We start from the raw sequence: 21,968 nt of genomic DNA on the forward strand, positions 1-21,968 counted from the left end.
CTTATAGTGACCCTGTATAGGGTTTCTGAGACTGGAAATCTTTATAGGAACAGAAAGCCTCAGTTTTCTTCCTCAGAGAAGCTGTTGGGTTTGAACTGCCAACTTTGTGGTTATCAGTCCAGTGCTTATTCCACAGAGGCACCAAAAGTATTACCACTAGGGTTCCAGTTCATATATGTAAGAATTTGTTACAAAATGTGTTTAAATATGTTTCTGCAATTGACGGATGTCTGCAGACAAGTTATTTTATTAATGCACTTAGTCTCTTTTGGGTGCTTTCAGAAAGTTATGACAATTACTTATTGAGTTCCCAAAGGGATAATTTTGATATTTCTTGAAGGACACAGTACAATCATGGGGATTTATTAGGAAGAAGTTTTAAGAAAATTGAAAACTGTATTGGTGAGAGAAAAAAACAAGAAAGTTGTGTCAAGGAATGTGTTTCCATCACCACAATGCACTTGCTCATTCTATGAGGAGGGAAAGGACTTTTCTTGTAAAATTAGATGGGAAATTGTACCCATCCATTCTGCAGTCTTGATCAGGCCTCTTGGGGCTTCATTTTTGTTCCCCAAACTCAAATAACATTTCAAAATATTTCAAAGGAACACAATTTGAGTCTCTCAAGGTTAGCAAACCAGTACTTATCCTACAGCATCACACCACTACTCCATGGAATGGGTTAGAGTGATGGAAACACAGCCTTGAGAAATGTATAGACCTATATTGGGGTGGGGAACATGTGGCCCTGCCAAGGCAACCACAGTTCCAGCTATCACATTGTTGTTAATTCCCCTTGAGTTGGTTCCAATTCATATCAACTCCGTAAAGTGTTTCCAAGGAGCAACTGGTGGGTTTGAACTACTGATCTTGTGGTTTGCAGTCCAGTGCTGATCCTACAGTGCAACACCACATTAGCTGTGAGTTAATTAAATGTTTGAATAAATATAGCATGCTGATTTTTAAGTTGATAACTTTGTGGCCCATGAATGATGTTTTAAATATGCAAATGACCCTTGGCAGAAGTGGCACTGTGGGCTAATGTGTCAGACTGCAAAGTCATTTGAACTGCAAGGTTGGTGGTTCAAGCTCACCAGCTGCTTTTTGGAAACCCTATACAGGGTATGCTATGGATCGGAAATGACGAGATGGCACTTAACAACAACCCCTAACCTACATGGATAATATGTTGAGAAACAATAGCTTCACACTATGATACTTTGTTTTATAACAGTTGCTAAATAATATTTTGTAGTGGTATATTTTGACTGACTCTCATATTTAGGGTTATTATGTCTTCTCAATGATTTGACCTCTTTATTATTATGAAATGTCCCTCTTTACCTTTGACAACATATTTGTTTTGAGGTATGCTTTTCCAAAAACCATTTAGTCACTCCATTTTCTGTAATTTGTTAACATAGTTAATATATCTTTTACTTTTAACCTAATTTACTGTTACTACTTGAAGTGAATGTCTTATGAACAGTATCAATCTTGCTTTTTTATCCATTTTGATAATTTCTCTTTTTAGTTGTAATATTTCAACTATGTACATTTAATATCATGTTTTTGTTGGTGCCAACTCATAGCAACCCTGCATAAGGTTATTTGTGAGTCTGAACTGCCAACCTTGTGGTTCAAGTTGACCTAGCAGGCCACTGCATTATCCTAATAGATAATATAAAGCCCAGCGCAGTTGACTCAATTTCAACTCATAGAACCCTAGAAGGCATGGTAGAACTGTTCCATAGGGTTTCCAAGGCTGCCAATATTTATAGTAATGATTGCTTCATCTTCTCCTGCAGAGCTGCAGGTGGATTCAAACCACTGACCTTTCATTTAGCAGTCCAATGTGTAACTCATTGTACCACCAGGACTCTTAGTAAACAAAATGGTTGGGTTTACATCTTAAAGTTTAGTATCTTTCCCCCCAACACCCACATATCTCATTTGTCCTTTTCTGATTTATTTTGAGTTAGTTAAATTTTTAATGATCTTGTCTCTATCACTGACATTTTATCCACACCTCTTTGCTTGCTTGCTTGCTTGCTTGCTTGTTTGTTTTTAGTGATTGCTTTTAGAGTATTGGTTCCCAAGTTACATTATTTTAATTTGTATGACCTGGGAATCAAGTTCCTTAGACTCAGCCAAGATCTTCTAAATCAGGTCTGGGTGTTGAACCCATTCAAGTGTGTTGAAACAAATAAAAACACTATTCTAGATTTATAGTGCTCGTTTTTTTCATATCATGATCTTCCTTTAAGTATTATAATATTTTGTTTTCTATAATACATTCATTTCCCACACTCTAGCCTTCTTGCTGTTGTTATTGTTTATCATACTTCTACATATGATATAAATTCATAATACAGTTATTATAATTTTTAACATCAATTATATCTTAAGAAATTGAAAATGAGATAAAGCATATTTTATAGATATTCATGGTTCTTCTGTTTTTGTGCTTTTCATTCCTGTGGTTAGATTAAAATTTTCATCTGATTTTTATTTTTCTTCTTTCTGAAGAACTTTCTTCAGTATTTCTTACAGTAGAGGTTTGTTGCAGATGGATTCTCTCAGCTTTTATTTATCATAAAATATATTATTTTATCTTCAGTTTTGAAAGATAGTTTTGCTTGAGATAGAATTCCAGTTAACTGTTATTTTTCTTTCAGTGCTTTAAATGTCACTGTCTTGCCTTCTGACTTGTATAATTGTGACATCAAGCGCTATGTCCGTCTTCTGTTTGTAATGTGTACAGTGTCCTTGTCCTTACCTGGTGGCTGCTTTTATGATTTTCTTTTTATCACTGCTTTTCAGAAATTTTATTATGAATTGCCTTGGTGTGACTGTCCTTTTTTTTTCCCCATGAGATTCATTAAATCCTTGGATCTGTAGTTTTGTTTTCATAAAATTTAGGGGGGGGGGAAATGACAATTTTTATTCATATAATTTTTATCTTCCTCTGTATCTCTTCTGTAGTTGGAGCACCAATAAAAGCAGATTAGACTAGTTAATAATATTCAACAGGTTTTTTTGTTGTTGTTGTTAAAGTTTTTATTGTGAGTTGAGTAAAAGTTTACAGGGTAGATTAATTCAACAAATCATACACCTTGTTTCATTGCAATGATTATAATTCCCTCAATGTACCATCAGTTAACAGATTTTCTCTCTATTCATCTTAGCTCTTTATTTTTTAAATACTCAGGAATATATAATAACATAAAAAAAAACAAAGGGCATATTTTGCAACCTTGCCTCCTGGCTGCCAGCACCCAGTTCCTCACTTTCCATGAGTCTAGAGTCCTCAGCTGCTCCTTCTCTCCATGTCCCCATCTCTGCCTCCATCTCTGGTGTCGCTGCTTCTCTGGATAGGTCTCAAATTCCGCTTGTGCTCTTCTCCCGTGATGGTCACAGGGTCCTGTGTTTCTGCACTGTAAGATTAACCACTCTCCCATTTTTGTTACAAAACTTCTACCTTTGCAATTGTGACAGTCGCAATTAGTCATGATAACAGTTACTCACTATTGAATCTCCTTTTACCGGACTCTTCTAGACAAGATGAAAACTATTCAATGGGGACTCTCTCTTCCTCTACACACTCTTAAACTAAACTCCCTCTTGAAAACTTGTAAACCAGTCACTTTGTGCCTTTTATCACCCCCTCATTTTAAGTAGGTGGAGGTTCAGAGAAAAAGAGGAAGACCCCCAGCAAGATAGATTGGCAAAGTGGCAGCCTCAATGGGCTCGAGCATGGCAACAATAGTGAGGTTGGCAAGGATCTGGCAGTGTTTCGTTCTGTTGTGCCTAAGGTCGCTATGACTTGGTACTGACTTGATGGTAACTAACAACAACAACATTTTAGGTAGCTAGTGTCTAAGTTGCCCATCCCTATCGACCCTGTTTACAGAGGGGCTAACATTGATATTTGATGTGAAGACTCCTTCCCTCTCTGTTGATATTTAGAGCTAATACCTCCATAAGTATAATGAGCTGTAGTAGCGTAGTGCTTACGAGTCAGGCTGCCAACCTCAAGGTCAGCGGTTCGAAACTACCAGCGGCTCCGTTGGAGAAAGATGAGGCTTTCTGCTCCCGTAAAGATACAGCCTTGAGAACCCTGTGCAGGGTCACTATGAGTCGGAACTGACTCCACAGTACTTAACAACAACAACCTCCATAATTATAGGTCAAATTAATCTAGAAATTGACCCTCGTTTCCTTTATCAAAAAAAAAATTTTAAGCTTCCTGTGTAAATTCTGGAAATTGTTTGACCTACTGCTCATTGTTCAGTTCCATTGAGTCAGTTCTGGCTCATAGTGACCTTATATAGGGTTTCCAAGGAGCAGTTAGTGGGTTTGAACTGCCAACCTTGTGGTTCACAGTCCAGCACTGATTCTACAGCGTCATACCAAAAGTGTTTCTTTATTCACACTCATGAGCAGAGAAGTACTCAAACATTTGAGATCCCTGGATCTCAGATATCACCGTCTACTACAGAACTCCAGAGATTCTCAGTGTGAAGCCCCTTTCTCTCCTATAATATGCTTTACATATTCTGGCTTCCTTGGTCCGTGAAGCTTATTCTTTAACATGTTGACCCAGTGAGACTCCTAACCTCCTCTACATGGATTTCTCCCTTAGTTTCTCCTGGAAATGAAATCTAGGCAATAAGCTTAGACAGTTGCAGAATTCAAATTATTTAATCCTTTTCCTCAGGGAGCCCAAGTCTATGCAGCCTCTTGTTCAGTGTCTGAAAATAATTGCTTCATATATTTTTCTTGTTTTGTTTTTTCTAGTTTTGTAATGCAAAACAACAAACATTACCCCATTAAAAGTCCTATTTCCATAATTTTCTCTTTCATTTTCCCAGGTGAAATATTTTAATAAAACCATTTTTTTGTGTGTTTACTATGAATATTTGACACCCATTTAAATGAATGCATTGTCCAATTTCAGTATCATTCTCAGGTAATAGGAATAAACTGTAGTTTTCTAAATAATATATGAATTGTCAACCATTTTGATATTCTTGGAAAACAAAGAAAATTAATAAATTTTTGAAATAACTGTCACTTCCTGTGATTTATTTAGTTTAATTGAATGGAATATGTGTAATTTACCTTTTAAGATCTTATGGTGTTGTTATTGTTGATAAGTGCTATTAAGTGGGTTCCAACCAATAGTGACCCTGTATAGGACTTTCAAGGAGTAGCTGGTGATCTTGAACTACCAACCTTGTGGCTCAAATCAACTTTGCAGTCCAGAGCATTAGCCCATGGTGCCACTAGGGAGCAATAAAAGCTATTTAGCATTAGTTATAATTATTGCAGTGTAAAATAAAAAGTAGTATCCTAATGAATATGTTTTTTGGCTTTCAATGTGGATATAAATTTGTCATTTAAAATTATCCTTTTAAATTGATCAGACCTTTATTCCCTTATTTATCATTGCCGATAAAAATCCATATGACATCTTTACAAAATATATGTAAAAAGTAAGAGAATGGACACTATCATATGAACTAAAAGTCATCTGCCCTTCATTTGGTTTCTGGCTTCACCAACATACTGTAATGAATAAGTTAAGGCAAGCCACTCATTCTCTGTTGGATAAGTGACTATGTGCTTATAGTTACATTCTCTGAATTATTTTTAATTCTAATATTAAAAGTATGAGGGCAAAAAAATATTTTCCTGGTAGCCACTTATACATGGAGATAATTTGGAAGTGTTTTTAATATAGAGATTTGTGGGGAATTGTGTTTCTAATGCCTTTAACCATGCTCATAAACACTCTTCTTGCCATGTTCTGCTTAATTTTCCATTTCCTCCTCCTTTTTTCCCAGGAAAACAGTTGGTGTTTTCTGCTGTGGGCCCAATTCAATTTCCAAGACTCTTCATAGACTGAGTAACCAAAACAACTCTTACGGGACAAGATTTGAATACAATAAAGAATCTTTCAGCTGAAAACCTTTCAGATGAACCAGGACTCTTAAAAAAAAAGGAATGAGTGCAATTTTTAAGACATTGAAACTCACCTGAATCAAACAGCTATGTCATGCCAAAGAATAGCAAGGCTTTCTTATTTATGATTATTTAAAATGGAAATGAAGATAATGTGGCAAGATAGCAGGTAATAGTCCATCTTTAATCTGGAAACCAAAAAGGCCCTGCAGAACATTTGATGTGATGATTCACTTTTCAATGCTGGAATTAAAAGAAAACTATTAGACTCACACTGTTGATTTTTATGGCAGATTCAAGAAGTCCCTAGTGAGACGTTGAATTTGCTCACAGTGAGCGTGTTAGCCTCAGTCTTTGTTAAATTGTTTTTGTTTGAACAAATGCAAGATTGAACAAAATTAAAAATTCATTGCAACTGAGATTACATTTTCTATGTTACATAAAAGCAGAGTAACTTTAATTTGTAAAAGCTCCACGCAAATGTGTTAGATGCTTAAAAATACAGCACAGAACTCTGTATTGATACGGGTACTTTGTGCCAAAAGCTATTCTTCCTCACTACTGATGTTAATACCTCTACTAAACATAGACTGTAAGCTGCCTGACCCTTTTGCAGATGTTGGGATAGCATCCATTGTTATGTTTTTCTTTCTTTTTTCCTCCAACAAAGAAATCTGCCTTCCTTTGGCATTCATTAGACAACATGGTTTACTAGATCCATTTCATGTCCAGATTATTTGATCTTTTATTATTATTGTATAGCAATGAAATAGTATAATTACTTTCAATTATAAAGGGACTTATATACTAATATATTTTTTTTCCTTTATCAGTATTTCAGTCTTTTCTTTTCTTTTTTTTTTTTTTAATTACCATTCCCCAGGCACATTTCCTCTTAGCTTTTACCCTGTTAAGGTGCTTTGTTTGATTTGCATTTTACGGCATAAGGGCATCCCGTCTGTCTGTGAGTCAGCACTGAAATACAAGATCTCTCTCTTGTGTTGTCTCACACGCTTTGGTATATACTGGAGATATTGAAACTTCCTGGATAGGAACAGTATATTTTACTGTACCACAGGAAATGCTTCATTAGTTATTCAAGTTTAAATTCAGTATCAAGAATATGATTGTTGCTCTGTCTGGAATCCTGGGTCTCAATAGGGAATTATTTGATTTAAAGACACTATTGGGACAATGCTGTGTAAGTCCATCAGTTTATGCTTCTGGGCCATTGTATTCTTGGACAAATCTATTTCACCACTTTTAGAATTAAGGCATTTGTATAGTTTAGTGATTTTTTTGTTGTAGACATCTATCAATTGCTAGCAAATATAGTACATTGCTGAAATCAGCAGTATGGTTTTTCTTGCCTTTTTAAAAAATTTGCATGCTGTAATATAACATGACAGATGCTACTGTCATTTCTTCTTCTTCTTCTTTTTTTTTTTTGCTACAATTCACCAATTGCAATCAAGCATGCTAAGCTATCTAGGCTGAATGCTTAAAGCACATTTACTTAGAGATATTTGTTCCTCTCCTTGGAATTTTTTTTTTTTTCCCTTGCCTTCTGTGGAAGGAAGGGGAGTCTGAAAAGGTAATGGGATATGTGCAATGTGTCCTTCAGATTTAGCTCTGGGAGCATTTTTAATAAACAGGACATCTTGGCATCACTTTTTAAATTAAAAAGAATTTTCATTAAAAAAAATATGTATTCAAAGGAACTAGTAAAAATAACCTTTCCAATGTGATAGTCCAGACAAGATGTGCAATACTTTGGCATAACTTTTTACTAATCCTAATTTATTTATGTGATTATGTTAATACACAAAATTTTAATAAAACAATGGGAGATTTTTCAAAAGAACCACGATCATTCAGTATAGGGCTACTCTTCTAGATGAGCCTCCCTGCCTATTTTTAATCCCATTTAGATGTTTATGCCACTATTAAAAATTAAGCATAAGTATATGTTTTGTAGGTAACTTCCTCATCTGTGTTTAAAAAGAGCTGTTTTGTTTGATGGATTCTTTCTTTGAGGTCAATCCTTGTCATAGAAATCTTAGATCATTCATTTTAATGACAATGAATGTTAAAAGTGAAATGGTGTACTTTAAATCTCTTTTAACTCACTTTTACTTGCAACAAATAAAGCAGCAAAGGTTGTTCATAAGAAGAAACATATGTAAGGAGCATGATCTGTTTATTCCGAAATTCACATGTGAGTGTACTATAGCATGAATAGTCCTAGGAATTTGGGTTCCAGGGTTGTAACTGTCACTAGTTAGTAGTATGAAGACAGCAAATTACTTCTCTGGGGTTCAGATTTTTCATTTGGACCAAGTCAATAATTCCTACTATTTGGATGGAAATGTATCTTTTGAAAACTGGTTAAAATGTTAATATTATTCTATAAGTACAAAATTGTGTAGACAGTGTTGAGCTGCCACAGGCAATCTCCACAAGCAAGTAACCAAGATTAAGATCTTCTGAACAAAATGATTATGTTAATACACCATAGGTCTTGCTATTTTGTTTGGTTTGGTTTGGTTTGGTTTTGGGGAAGAAGCTATCAATTTATATAGGATTATACTAAAAATTAGCTTAGTAGACAAAGAATAAGACTTCAAACAAAGAATCAAATGAAAATTTTATCAACTTTTAATGTTACTAATTGATGATTTATGGGTAATAAGGCTGTGATACATAATAATAAAACGACTCAATCAAATATACAAGGGTAAGTAAAAAACTATTTCTATAAAGTTATAGAAACTTTTATTAAACAAAAATATAAAAATGTGAAGCTATTGTTTCTTGGCATTCTCCATCTAGGTCTAGACACTTTTGAAGAGAGGGTTTCCATCTCTCTAACCTTTCCCTAAGGAGCTCTGGTAGCGTAGTGGTTACGAATTGGGCTGCGAACCGCAAGGTCAGCAGTTTGAAACTACCAGCTGCTCCGTGGGAGAAAGATGAAGCTTTCTGCTCTCAGAAGGATTTACAGCCTCGGAAACTCTGTTCAGGGTCGCTATGGGTTGGAACCAACTCGATGGCACTTAACAACAGCAACCTTTCCCTGAAGAATTCTGTGCTCTGACTGACAACAGTACAAAACAACAGCTTTGACATCCTTGAGGGACCTAAATTGTGTTCCTTTTTAAATATTCTTTGAGTTTGAAGAGCAATAAAAAAAGCCTCAAGAGCCAACATCAGGGATGGAGGGTAGATGGGGTTAGGTCTCCCAACAATATTCTCATAGGACAGCCCTGTACCTTTGAAGAATAACAGGTCCATTGTCAGGTGATGGAAAAATATTCCTCGGGGCTACTTTCCTGGCCTTTTTCTCACCAATGCAACTTTCAGTTTCCTTAAGACTTCTTTCTGTTAAGCCTTTGTGATCATTCAGTGTCCATTTAAAAATTCTTATCAAGCTTACCCTTTGGTGTCTCAAACGATAGTTGCCATAACCTTCTGAGCTGATCTCTTCCTTGAATTTAACTGGCCTACTAAGAAAAGTGTATTATTGAGAGAACTTGTCTTCAGCCTTCTACTGATCTCAGAGACATGTTTAAACACAATCTGGAATAAACTCATGTATGTTGAACTGAAACTCTAGTGCACTATTTTCATATTACTCATGTGTGTATCTGTTTATATTTATATATAAAATGGGTGTTTTTGCATACGCACATATACCAACATATATGCACTTGGGACTTAGCTTGATTTTCTAAAAAAAAAAAAAAAATGTATTCAGGTTAGAAATGAAATGATTGATAGCTCTTCATTTAGTGACTTGGATACCCTGTGACAACACAGGCACTTAAAAAGAAACTAAAATCAGTGGAGTCAAAGCATAGGCTGAATTAATTTAATCTATAAAAACCTACTATTGTCAAATCAATTACAACTCTTAGCAACCCTATAGGATAAAGTAGACTGCTCCCTCGGATTTCTGAGGCTGTAGATCATTACACTGGTAGCGTAGTGGTTACGAATCAGGCTGCTAATCCCAAGGTCAACAGTTCAAAACTACCAGCTGCTCCACGGGAGAAAGATGAGGCTTTCTGCTCCCGTAAAGATTTGCAGCCTCGGAAACCCTGTGCAGGTTCGCTATGAGTCGGAACGGTCTCCATGGTACATAACAACGACAAAAAAAGATCATTACAGTAGCAGACTGCCTCAACTCTTTTCTGCAGAGTAACTGGTGGGTTCAAACCACTGACCATTCAGTTAACAGCCCAATGCTTAACCACTGCACTACCAGATTCCTTAATCTGTACAGCCATGTTATTTTTAAACTCCAAAATCAGTGTTCACTTGGAGTATTCACAGCAAGTAATAGATTTACATTTTTAAATAGATACGCTAGAGGCAAATGAACAGTTGCTATTAATAGATGATGCTGGTGCTAAAGAATGTTGTATCAAAGAAAAAAGAATATAAAAATGTTTTAAGAATTCATGTGATTTTTTTTTCCCCCAGTGAGAATGGTTACTCAGTTGGTTAGTGATTTTACTAAACAAATGAGACACATCTTTAAAGCATTACTCACTGTAAACAGTCCCCTTTTCTTATACCATGTCAGATATTTTCTTTTCCAGTTATATTATAGATGTATGAAATGCTAAAGTTAGATGAACTCTTATTTTTCAGTTGAGGAATTTGAGACCCAAAGCAGACAGTAACTTCCATCAGCACACCTTTCTTAATTTTAAACCACTCAGTACCCCCTTGCTATGTTCAGACAACTGTCTGTCTGTAGTTCCAAAAGAATACAGTTAAGCGTTATAGAATTCTCATTCTTTTAAATGTTATCTATAATGTTTTATGATCCCCACAGTCAAATGCCTTTGCATAGTTAGTAAAACACAGGCAAACATCATTGTAGTATTTTCTTCTGCTTTCTGTTGCGATCGATTTGATATCAGTAATGATATTCTTTGTTCCACATCCTCTTCTAAATCCAGCTTCAGTTTCAGGCAGTCCCCTGTCTATGTACTACTACTGCTGTTTTTCAGTTATCTTCAGCAAAATTTTTATTGTATATGCTATTAATGAGATTGTTTGATAATTTCTGCATTGTGATGGATCACTTTTCTTTGTAATAGGTACACATGGATTTCATCTAGTGTGTATCTCTTCTAGTCGGTTGGCCACATTTCTTGGCATAAATGAGTGAGCCTTCCAACATTGCATCCATTTGTTGAAACATCACAGTTGGTATTTTATCAATTTGGGGAGCCATAATTTTTCTAATGCCTTCAGTACAGCTTGGATTTCTTCTTTCTATACCATTGGTTCTTGATCATATGCTAACTTCCTGACATGTTGAACATCAACCAATTATTTTGGTACAGTGATTTGGTATATTCCTTCCATCTTCCCTTGATGCTTCTGTGTCATTGATTGTCTTGCCCATCCCAAATGAAATCCACTGGTATCAAGTCAATTCTGACCCATAGTGACTCTGTAGGACAGAGTAGAAATCCTCTATAGGGTTTCCAAGACTGTGCATCTTTATAAGAGCAGACAACCTCATGGTTCTCCCATAGAGCAGCTGGTGGGTTTGAACTGACAGCCTTGTGATTTGCAGCCCAATGCTTAACTCTGCCACCAAGGCACCTTATTTTGCTCATAGAATCCTAAAGTTGTTCAACTCAAGGCATGCATTTTTTTTTCTTTATTTCTTTCAGCTTGAGAAAAGCTGAGCATCTTTGCACATTTCATTTTACTTTGTCTTCTCAAGATGCCATTTAAATTATCTGTTCATATCTTTTACTTCATCATTTCTTCCATTTGATTTAGCTACTTAACACTCAAGAGCAAGTTTCAGGGTCTCTTTAGATATCTACTCTGGTCCTTTCTTTCCTGTTTGGTTTGTTTTGCTTTCTTCATGTACGGTGTCTTTGTTGTCATCCTTTAACTCATCTGGTCATCAGTGCTCAGTGAGCCAAATCTTGCCTTGAAAAGTTCTCTCAATTCAGGTGGCATATACTTAAGGTAGTATGTTGGCTCTTATGGACTTGTTTCAATTTTCTTCAGCTTCAATTTGAACTTCCGTATGAACAATTGATGGTTTTCTCCGCATCCACATGATTTGTCATCATTTATGTTGGTAAAGTCCTGGTGTGGCACTGTGGGATACAGCAATGGACTGCAAGGTCAGTTTGAACCACAAGGTCTGAGGTTCAAACCCAACAGTTGCTCCTCATAAAATCCTAAACAGAGTTGCTAAGATTTGGAACCGACTCGACAACACTTAAAAACAGTGTTGTTAAAAAAGCCATTTGCAATAAGTAAGTTGTTCTTGCAAAATTGTATCATGCAATCTCTGGCAAGATTTATATCCTCAAAGCTATATTTTTCCAACTACCAATCATTTTTGTTCAGACTTTCATGTTCGAATCACTGTAATTGTTGATTGTGTGTTTGATCAATTTCAGACTGCAGAAGTTAATAAAAATCTTCTATTTCTTTATCTTTTACATTAGTGTTTGGTGCATAAATTTGAATAATAGTCATATTAACTGCTTTTTCTTGTAGAGTATGGATATTTTCTGCTTGCCAACAGTGCTATACTTCAGGATAGATCTTGAAATGTTCTTTTTAATGATAAGTGTAATGCCACTCCTATTCAATTTGTTATTCCTGGCATAGTGGATCATGTGATTGTCTCATTCACAGTGGCTAATACCAGTCTATTTCAGCCCACTAAGACCTAGTATATTGATCCTTATGCATTCCATTTCCTTTTTGATGACTTCCAATTATTAATAGGTGTTTGCAGCTGTTCCTTCTTATTTTGAATTATGTCACATAAGCAAATAAATATCCCAAAAGATTCATTTCATCGTGTCATTAATTCGATTCTATTTTGGTGAGACCACCCTTCCCCAGTCAGTATTCTGCGTACCTTTCAACATGAGGGCCTTTTCATCCAGGCCTATATCAGACAATATTCATCTGCTATTCATGAAGATCTTGCTAACCACCAACTCCTTCTTCCTAGTCTATCTTAGGCTAGAAGCTCTGCTGAAATGAGTTCAGCATAGCTGGTCCTCCTGCTGATATTTGGCATAAAGTGGCACAGTTTCCAGTATCACAGAAACCTGTTAGCCACCACAGTATGACACACCAACAGATGAGTGGTGGAGAAAATAAAGTACTATGTTCATGCCAGATTCACATGCAGAAATTCACACTTGCCTTCCCAATAACTTCTGACACTGAATGTGTTAGTTTTATTTTCAAACCTACTCAACTGCACTTAACAACAACAACAAGGACCTATTTTCAGCTATCAATTTTTATTGTGACAATTGTGTTACAGGGATTTATGTTATCCTTAACCCTGCATTGGGGAAATGAACAATAGTATTGTTTCTAGGAAACACTAGTACTATAATGTTAAATTTAGGGTCATAGATAACTTCACCAGTGTTCCAGCAATCCAGGGAAAAGCTGATACTAAAATAAATGATTATTGTTCTCTACTCACATGACTATAATTAGCTTCTTGTCCAGGAGAAAAGAGTGGACTTTTTGTAAACTAGTGAGACAGGAAATCAATGAAATCAAGCATAATGAAATTGGCATTTACTTCAACCACCCTAGAACAATGAGCATTCACTGTATTCCTCCATCTAAATCTTCCTCTACTGCCCCAAGTTCTTTATTTCATTAATGTACTATTCTCAAAGGGCATAGTTATAAAAGCTAGCTAGATGAAGGTTTCCCAAAAAAGAAGCAGAAGACTTACAATACTTGAGAAAGGAGGGACTGTTTCCATTAAGAAAGAAAATAGACCATTTGAATCATTTAAAATAAGCAGTAGGTCTGGCAATGTTGTTTTAGATCAGAGCAATAATCTAAATGCAAAATGTTCAGCAACAAATTGAAGAATCAGTAAAGGCAAGAAATGCCTCTTTGGAGTAAAGCTAGGAGGAAGAAAAAAGAGGGAGCAAGAAGAAAAAAATATCTGACCTTTCTTTCTGCAAAAGATGCTCAAATGTGTGGCAAACTTCAATGTTGCTCTATTTTGGGAAAGTAAAAAAGGATGTGATATTTGGTTTGCTTTGAGGAAGATTTTCACATTTGTAGACTGTAGAATTTTAGCAGAAGCTTTCTCTTTGTTCAGAATTTTGTCTGGCTGCTTAAGAATCAGAGCTCTGATGGGCTGCTGCCTGGCCTAGAAGGAGTCCTATTGGCATAGTGGTTAAAGCGCTGAGCTCAGCTGCTAGCCAAAAGGTCAGTGCTTTGAAACTACCAAGTTACTCCATGGAAAAGATGTGGCAGTCTGCTTCTGTAAAAATTTACAACCTTTGAAACTCTGTGGTTTCTACTCCTGACCAATAGGGTCTCTGAGTAAGAATTGACTTGAGGAAATGGGTTGGTTTTGTTGGTGGTGGTGTTTTTTGTTTGACCGAGAGGAGATCTTGACACTTAGATGAGAACCAGCACTATATAAATGCTCTAATACAGGTAATAAAGAGGGACAGCCAAGCATTGCTTTTGCTACATACATGACAGATGAAAATTCTCACTGCAAGGCCATTTTTCTTAGCTCTTACCCTTCCATCCCAGGAATGAGAACCTTTTCAGCAAATGCAGACATGGAAAAACAGATATTCTCTTAGTCATATCATAACAGTGTGTTTGTTCATCTAGATCAGCACATGCATTTGTGCCTAGTTATCAATTTAAGATGATTGTATAATTCATCTTAGTGATGAGAAATCTTTACAGTGCATATAATGAGGCTCTTGCTTGCTAAAAAATTTTACTGCTGTCAACACGTCGACTAAGGAGAAAGAAGTTAAATCCAGACTTTCTAGCTGAGTCTTAAAGGAATGTAAAATAGCTCACTTCACATATGTTGGCAAGTGACCTGGGTTGCGCTCAGCTCTTTGTGATTAGACATGCTGTACCATTTATTGTCCAGACTCCCAGGGACTGTCCAGTACAGGAATGTACCAGATCTTTAATCAGTTCTGCATCATTTGCCACAGGTACAATTATATCCTTATTTAAAATGGAGATTGTCAAGTGACCAAATGACATTAGCAGAATTTTTTTTTTTTCCTTGCATTAAAACCTGGGTTCAATTTAAAGATGAACAAAGTCTAACTTCCTTTAAGAAGTGGGAATATTTGCCTGCAGGGTTCTCCTTTGCTGACAGCATTCCAGTGTCATAATTTTATCCAGCCACTTGCACCAGTTGTGAAGAAGACAGAACCCTAAAAAGGAAATAAGACCTGGGGCCCACATACAAATGGAAATAATGTCTATCTTTGCCTAACTTAGAGTTGTAGTGGGGGAAAGATAGTGAAGAGGAGAAATGGGCAAATCTTCCTTAGTTTTTTTGATGATAAAATAAAAATAAAGCACTGTTTTAAGAAAATAAAAACACAAGACTTTATGAATCCATAGTAACTGACAGATTTAATACATAGTTGTATTTTACGGTCGAGAAGTGGTGGCGGTGGTATGTGACATGGAGTCAGTTCCAACTCACAGTGACTATATAGCGCCTCTGAGTCTGTCAATCTTTATGGGAACAGAAAGTCTCATCTCTTCTAAGAAGCAATGGTTAGCAGCTCAGCTCATAATCCAGGGCTCCGTAAGTAGAGACACGGTGGTGGTGGTGGTTATGTGCCATGGAGTCAGTTCCGACTCATAGCGAACCTGTACAGGGTTTCTGAGACTGTAAATCTTTACAAGAGCAAGAAGCCTCATCTTTCTCCTGTGGAATGGCTGGTAGTTTTGAGCTGATGACCTTGAGGTTAGCAGCCCGACTCCTTTAAGTAGAGAAGTACCTACAAGCAAATCAGTACTACCATCTGCCTTTGTTCTTCTGATATCCCCATGAACGAAGTCACCTGTTACACGTAGTCTGTCTTCTGAATCCCTCTTCATTCATTTAGTTCAGCCCAATTCGGCTAGAAATAGCCATACTGGTTTATGAAAATCAAGCTAGGAATTCCTAGAAGGTGATAAAACTTTTCTTGCTTCTTTAAGGCTTGATAAAAGTAAATGCAGACATCCTACTGAATTAAAACCAAGACTATGACTTCAAACTAGAAATGATTCCATAAATGAGAAAAGCACTGTATTGTAGTCATTTTTTGTCTGCTCTATATTCATTCTTAAGACACTCATACATTTTCACCAAAGCTCATATTATTGTGTATATTTTCACATTTAAATATATATTGTGCATGTGAGTGTGTGCATGCATGTCAGTGCACATATTACAAAAATTGCCTGAATCAAAGGAAATCTACAGTTATAGCATAACAATGCTTTCCAACTTTCTTTATAAGCATTAAAAAATGACAGTTTTGCAATAAGAAGAGTAGCCCTCCTGTCAAAATGTGAGATGGTGAGGAATCCAGATGTGCAATGTGATTGTTACACAGTGCTGAAAGAGACATGCTAACTCAAATTTAATATGTGTGAGAAATTGAAAACATGAACATTTTTATTTTTATATGCTACTATAATATTATAATCTGTTTGTAGAAAACCCTTATTGCTTGGGAATGTAACCATATTGTCTAAAAGCTAAACAAAGTTTGGACAGATATGCATAAAAATTATAAATTGTAATATAAGTGGGCTCCTTTGGCAGTATTTCTCTGACTTGAATAACAGGATAAGGTTGTTTCCTCTTAATTAAAAGTCAAACAATAGCACCAATCTTACATGTGAAGATAATAAGCAAGTAATATTGCAGGAAGGTTCCTCTAAAAAATTTGAAAAGGGTCTAATTTCTGAGCTTCTCATCACTTTTGTAATGTGCATTTCAGCAGTATGTGCAGTTGGATAATCCAGAATTCTGATTTGTAATTTAATATGCTGCCTTTATGCTCTTGGTTTTATCTTTAATTTCATTATTCTCAAATGTTATAGTTTGTGCACATTTAAGTTAAAACAGCTAAGTATTTATATAATTCTAAAGTGTCAAAATTAATATTTTTTGCATAGAAAATTAATAAAATATATTCATGATTTAACTTTTTGTATCTGATCAGTAAGAATTATATTTTTAAAATATTGATAATAGTGTGTATATTTATATCCATATAATTCCTGCTAAATATTTTTGTAGGGTTTTTTTCCCCCCAATACTCCACCTTCTCTCTCTCTCCTTTTTAAATTATGAATAACTCAAAAGGAAGAGTAATAACAGAGTAACTCACAGGTTTGTCAGACATTTACTTATTTAGGTGGGATATAGGCAGCTTGAAGATGGAAGAAATACACAGAATCACTGTACCAAAACGAAGTGGTTAATTTTAAACCATATCAAGACGTTGCATATGATCAAGAGCCAATGGTGCTGAAAGAAATTCAAAGGCATTGTCAAAGAGCAAGTCTCCAGGAACTGACAGAATAAAAATTAAAATCATTCAACAAACTAATGCAGCACCCGAGACATTCTATGACAAGAACTTTGGAAGCCAGCTGCCTGGCCAAATGATTGGAAAAGACACATATTTGTGCCCATTCCAAAGAGAGGTGACCCAACAGAATGTTGTTGTTTGTGCCATGGTGTAGGTTCCAACTCATAGCGACCCTGTGCAGCGTTTCCAAGGCTGTAAATCTTTACGGGAGCAGAAAGCCTCATGTTTCTCCTGCGGAACAGCTGGTAGTTTCAAACTGCTGACCTGATTCGTAACCATTACACTACCATAGCTCCTTCAACAGAATGTAGAAATCATTAATATCACAAGCAAGTAAAATTTTGCTTAAAATAATTAAAATACAATTGCAACCATACATAGACAGGGAACCCCAGAGATTCAAACCAAATTCAGAGGGGCGTGGAACAAGGGATATAATTGCTGACATCAGATGGATCTTGGCTGAAAGCAGAGAATACCAGAAAGATGTTTACCCGTGCTTTATTGACTATTCAAAGCTTTTGACTGTGTGGCTCATGAGAAGCTATGGATACCGTTGTGAAGAATGGGTATTCCAGAAAACTTAATACCATTGTGAAGAATGGGTATTCCAGAAAACTTAATTGTGCTTTTGAGGAACCTGTACATAGACTAAGAGTTGTTCAAGCAACAGGGGACACTGAATGGTTTTAAATCAGAAAAGGTGAGTGCCAGGGTTGAATTCTTTCACCATACCTATTCAATCTACATAATGAGCAAATAATACAAGAAGCTAGGTTATATGAAGAAGAAAATGGCATAGGGATTGGAGGAAGACTCATTAACAATCTCTGATATGCAGATGATACAACCTTGCTTGCTAAAAGTGAAGAGGACTTAAAATACTGATGAACATCAAAGATCACAGTATTCAGTATTGATTGCAACTCAGAATAAAGAAAACAAAAATCCTCACCACTGGACCAATGTTGTTGTTGTTGTTAAGTGCCGTCGAGTCGGTTCCGACCCATAGCGACCCTGTAACAGTAAGTAACAATAAATGGAGGAAAGATTGAAGTTGTTAAAGACTTCATTTTGCTTGTAACCACTGTTAACAGTCATGGAAGCAGCAGTCGAGAAGTCAAATGACATAATGCATTAGGCAAATCTGCTTCATTAAGGCCTCTTCAAAGTGTTATAGAGCAAAGAGATCAGTTTGAGGATTAAGGCGTGCCTGATCCAAGCCATGGTAATTTCAATAGCGTCATAAGCTTGTGAAAGTTGGACAATGAATAAAGAAGAAAGAATTAATGCATTTGAGTTAAGGTGTTGAAGAAGAATATTGAACACACCCTGGATTGCCAGAAGAACAAACAAATCTGTGTAAAAAGAAGTACAGTCATATTGTTCCTTAGAAGCCAGAATGGTGAGACTTCATATCTTATACTTCAGATGTATCCAGGAGGCCCATTCCAAAGAGAGGTGACCCAACAGAATGTTGTTTGTGTTGCCATCTTGCTTGGTAAAGTGAAGGGTCATTGAAAAATAGGAAGACCCCAAATAAGATGGATTGACAAAGTGGCAGTAGCGCTAGCTCAAGTGTTGCAACAGTTGTGAGGGTTGTGGGAGACCGGGCAGTGTTTCGTTCTATGTGCATTGGGTCACTATGGGTCAGGATTCAGTCAAAGTCACCTAACAACAAATGGGCAGTTTGTCCTAAAAATTGTCTTAGACGCCTATCAAAAAACGTGGCAAGGATAATTTGTTTCATTTGTTTCTTCAATAGATACTTGTAAGGAGCATGGGGGAAGGAATAAGGGAAATAAGAGAGGGAGAAGCACTGTAAAGAGTGGAGAGGGATCATTATTACAGTGGGGAGACACCAGAACCTTGTCTGTATTCCTGCTTCACTGGGACACAGGATGATGAACTTTTTACAAGAAAGTTAAGTTGGGTTGGTTCCTGACAGTAAGCCCTAAAGTTTTTTAGAGCATAAAAGGTTGGGGGGATTCTTTAACAAAGGGTTGATACATTGCAACTTTATCACACTCGGGTTTCTTGTACTCAGTACCATCTGATAAATACTGTTAGCTGGAGTTTATTGCCTCAAACCATGGCAGCGCATGCCTCTGATAACAAGATGTGTGACTTAGAAAAGTGCAGACCAGAAATGTCTCTAAGATTCGTTTTGTATTTCTGTGTTGTCTGTGAATTTCAGTAGCACAGATAATTTCATGACTGACAGGATGAATAAAAGTCCTTCAGGATACATGTCTGTGATCACCTTTGTTGTTGTTGTTGTTAAGTGCCAGCAAGTCATTCCAACTCATAGCAACCCTATATAAGGTTTCCAAGGTGCTGCAACCTTGCAGCTCAAACCAACCTTGCGGTCGGGTGCTTATCCTACAGAGCCACACCTTTAGATCTTTATATATACCTAGTAAAGTATACAACATTGGAATTCTATCCTGTGTCAGCAGTGTGAGAAGATGCCTGCTTCAGTGTAAAAGATATGCTACTTGTGTAACTGAATGTATGCTCTTTAAGTTATCAGTCATTATTTCCTTTAGTCTTAAAGTCATTCTTGGGGCAATTGAGATACCACTGTGGTTTAATTGATAGATATTTTTAATAGAGTAAGGCACCTTCGTAGGGCTTCAGCAGGCTGTGCACTGAACTGCTTGGTACTGCATTTTTCATAATCAATTCCTACCACGTTGCAATCTTTCAAGTGATTTATTTTCAAAGAATCTGCTTTCCTGAGATGGTTTCTTGTACTCAGTATTTCACCAAGTGTCATGCATTCTGTAATGGGAATTTCCATAGGTCAAGTTCAAATACATTTAAAAGGGAAGATTAGCAGTCATGTGCTTGCATTCCCTATGTGTGTTATTTGCTTTGTGTCACAAGGGGGTCATGAATGCGTGCTTTAATAGCATTAGGATTGTAAAGTTACTCATCAGCAGCAATCAGTAAGGGAAAAACACAAAGGATAATTGAGGAAAAAAACAGGGGAAGGGAAAGTTATGCAAATCAAGGAGACTTTGGTGCAAATCTCAATTCTGAAGATTAAAAATTCCTCTAAAATGCCTTTTCTTATTGACATTGATCACTGCTGTTGGCAACATGTTTGCCCGAGCTAAACAATATGAAAATGCATGACAGTAAAAGTTTCTTATCTGACTTTTTACAAGACAATGTAATACATAAGAAATTTAAGTGGTTTGTATTATACAAGTCATAATACGTGTATATGCAGGAATTCTGGTGCAGTGCTGTAGGACCCCCACTGGGCTGTTAACCATACAAGATCAGAGGTTCACACCCACCAGCCCCTCCTCAGAATCCCTATACAGTGTTGCTATGAGTCAGAACTGATTCAACAACACTTAGCATCAACCACAATGTGCAGCTTGCTGATAAATGTGTAACCAACAGGGATATTGTAAGCATACATCCTAGAATTCATTTTTCATTTTAGATACATGATATCCAAACTACTGTGTGAAATTTTTTTTCTGACTTAGAGCAACTGTTAATTGGGATAAGCTAAAAGGAGCTCTGGTAGCGTAGTGGTTATGAATCGGGCTGCGAACCTAAGGTCAGCAGTTCGAAATTACCAGCTGTCCCACTGGAGAAAGATGAGGCTTTCTGTTCCTGTAAAGATTTACAGCCACGGAAACCCTGTGCAGGGTCGTTATGAGTTGGAACCGACTCCATGGCACATAACAACAACAGCTAGACTGCTAACCACAAGGGCCATGGTTCAAACCCACCAGTCATTTCTTGGAAACCCTATACAATGTCACTATGAGTCAGAACTGACTCAACAGCTCTTCACAACAACTGTTAATTATGACAGATTTCAAAGATACCTCGTATGCATTTTGACCAGGTAGTTTATGAAATAAAATCTGAGTTATTTCTATTTGACAAAAGACTTTGGTGGGAGGTTTGATGGATAAATAAATTTGGATTTCAAGTTCTTAAATAGCTGTGTATTTTTCTTGGGCTTCTTTTTTGGTGGTGGTGGTGGTAAGTGGTATATTAACTATTTATTTTTAATCTCTAATGGGTAACTTGAAAACATAGAAGGTGGGTAGTTACTGTATAGAGTAAGTTTGGAGGTTCAAATTCACCCAAAGGCACTTTGAAAGAACGGCCTAGAGATTTACTTCTGAAATATCAACATTGAAAACCCAAGGGAGCTCAGTTCTATTCTGACACACTTGAGTCACCTTGAGTAGGAATACAATGAAAGGCAACTGGCTAGTTACATTGTACTAGCTTTCCAAACCAGATTGATGTCTAAGAATGCATTACAACTGTGTGGGCAACTTGTATTTTTGGAGCAGTTGCCCTACACTGCAGTCCTTATTTGTCGGTAACAGTAGAGTGTTTTAAATTAAAACAACAGAAAGACAGCACCTTGGCAGCCACAGACATAACCTGGAATTGTAATGTAATACCATCTGTTCTTTTCAGTTGGCTTGTAGGATTCCTGGTGTGGTGCTATAGGATAAACATTGGACTATTAACCGCAAGGTCAGTGGTTGAAACCTAGCAGCTGCTCCTTGGAAACCCTATACAGGGTCACTATGAGTTGGAACCAGTTCG

At 36.6% G+C, this 21,968-nt stretch overlaps 1 protein-coding gene across 3 annotated transcripts in view; it reads left to right on the plus strand.

Annotated features, from left to right (window-relative positions):
* Positions 1-6,774, plus strand: part of NOX4 (NADPH oxidase 4) — a 258,255-nt gene extending 251,481 nt beyond the window's left edge. The window contains exon 17 of one of the 3 annotated variants that reach the window (XM_006871214.1): positions 5,850-6,774. In XM_006871214.1, the coding sequence (XP_006871276.1) occupies positions 5,850-5,970 (121 nt within the window). In that variant the 3' untranslated portion in view covers positions 5,971-6,774. The remainder of the gene's footprint in view (positions 1-5,849) is intronic. The other 2 variants (XM_006871213.1, XM_006871215.1) reach the window with 2 other exon arrangements.
* Positions 6,775-21,968: the final 15,194 nt, after the last annotated feature.

This window comes from Chrysochloris asiatica, unplaced genomic scaffold, assembly GCF_000296735.1.
Source record: "Chrysochloris asiatica unplaced genomic scaffold, ChrAsi1.0 scaffold00163, whole genome shotgun sequence".
Lineage (NCBI taxonomy): Eukaryota > Metazoa > Chordata > Mammalia > Afrosoricida > Chrysochloridae > Chrysochloris > Chrysochloris asiatica.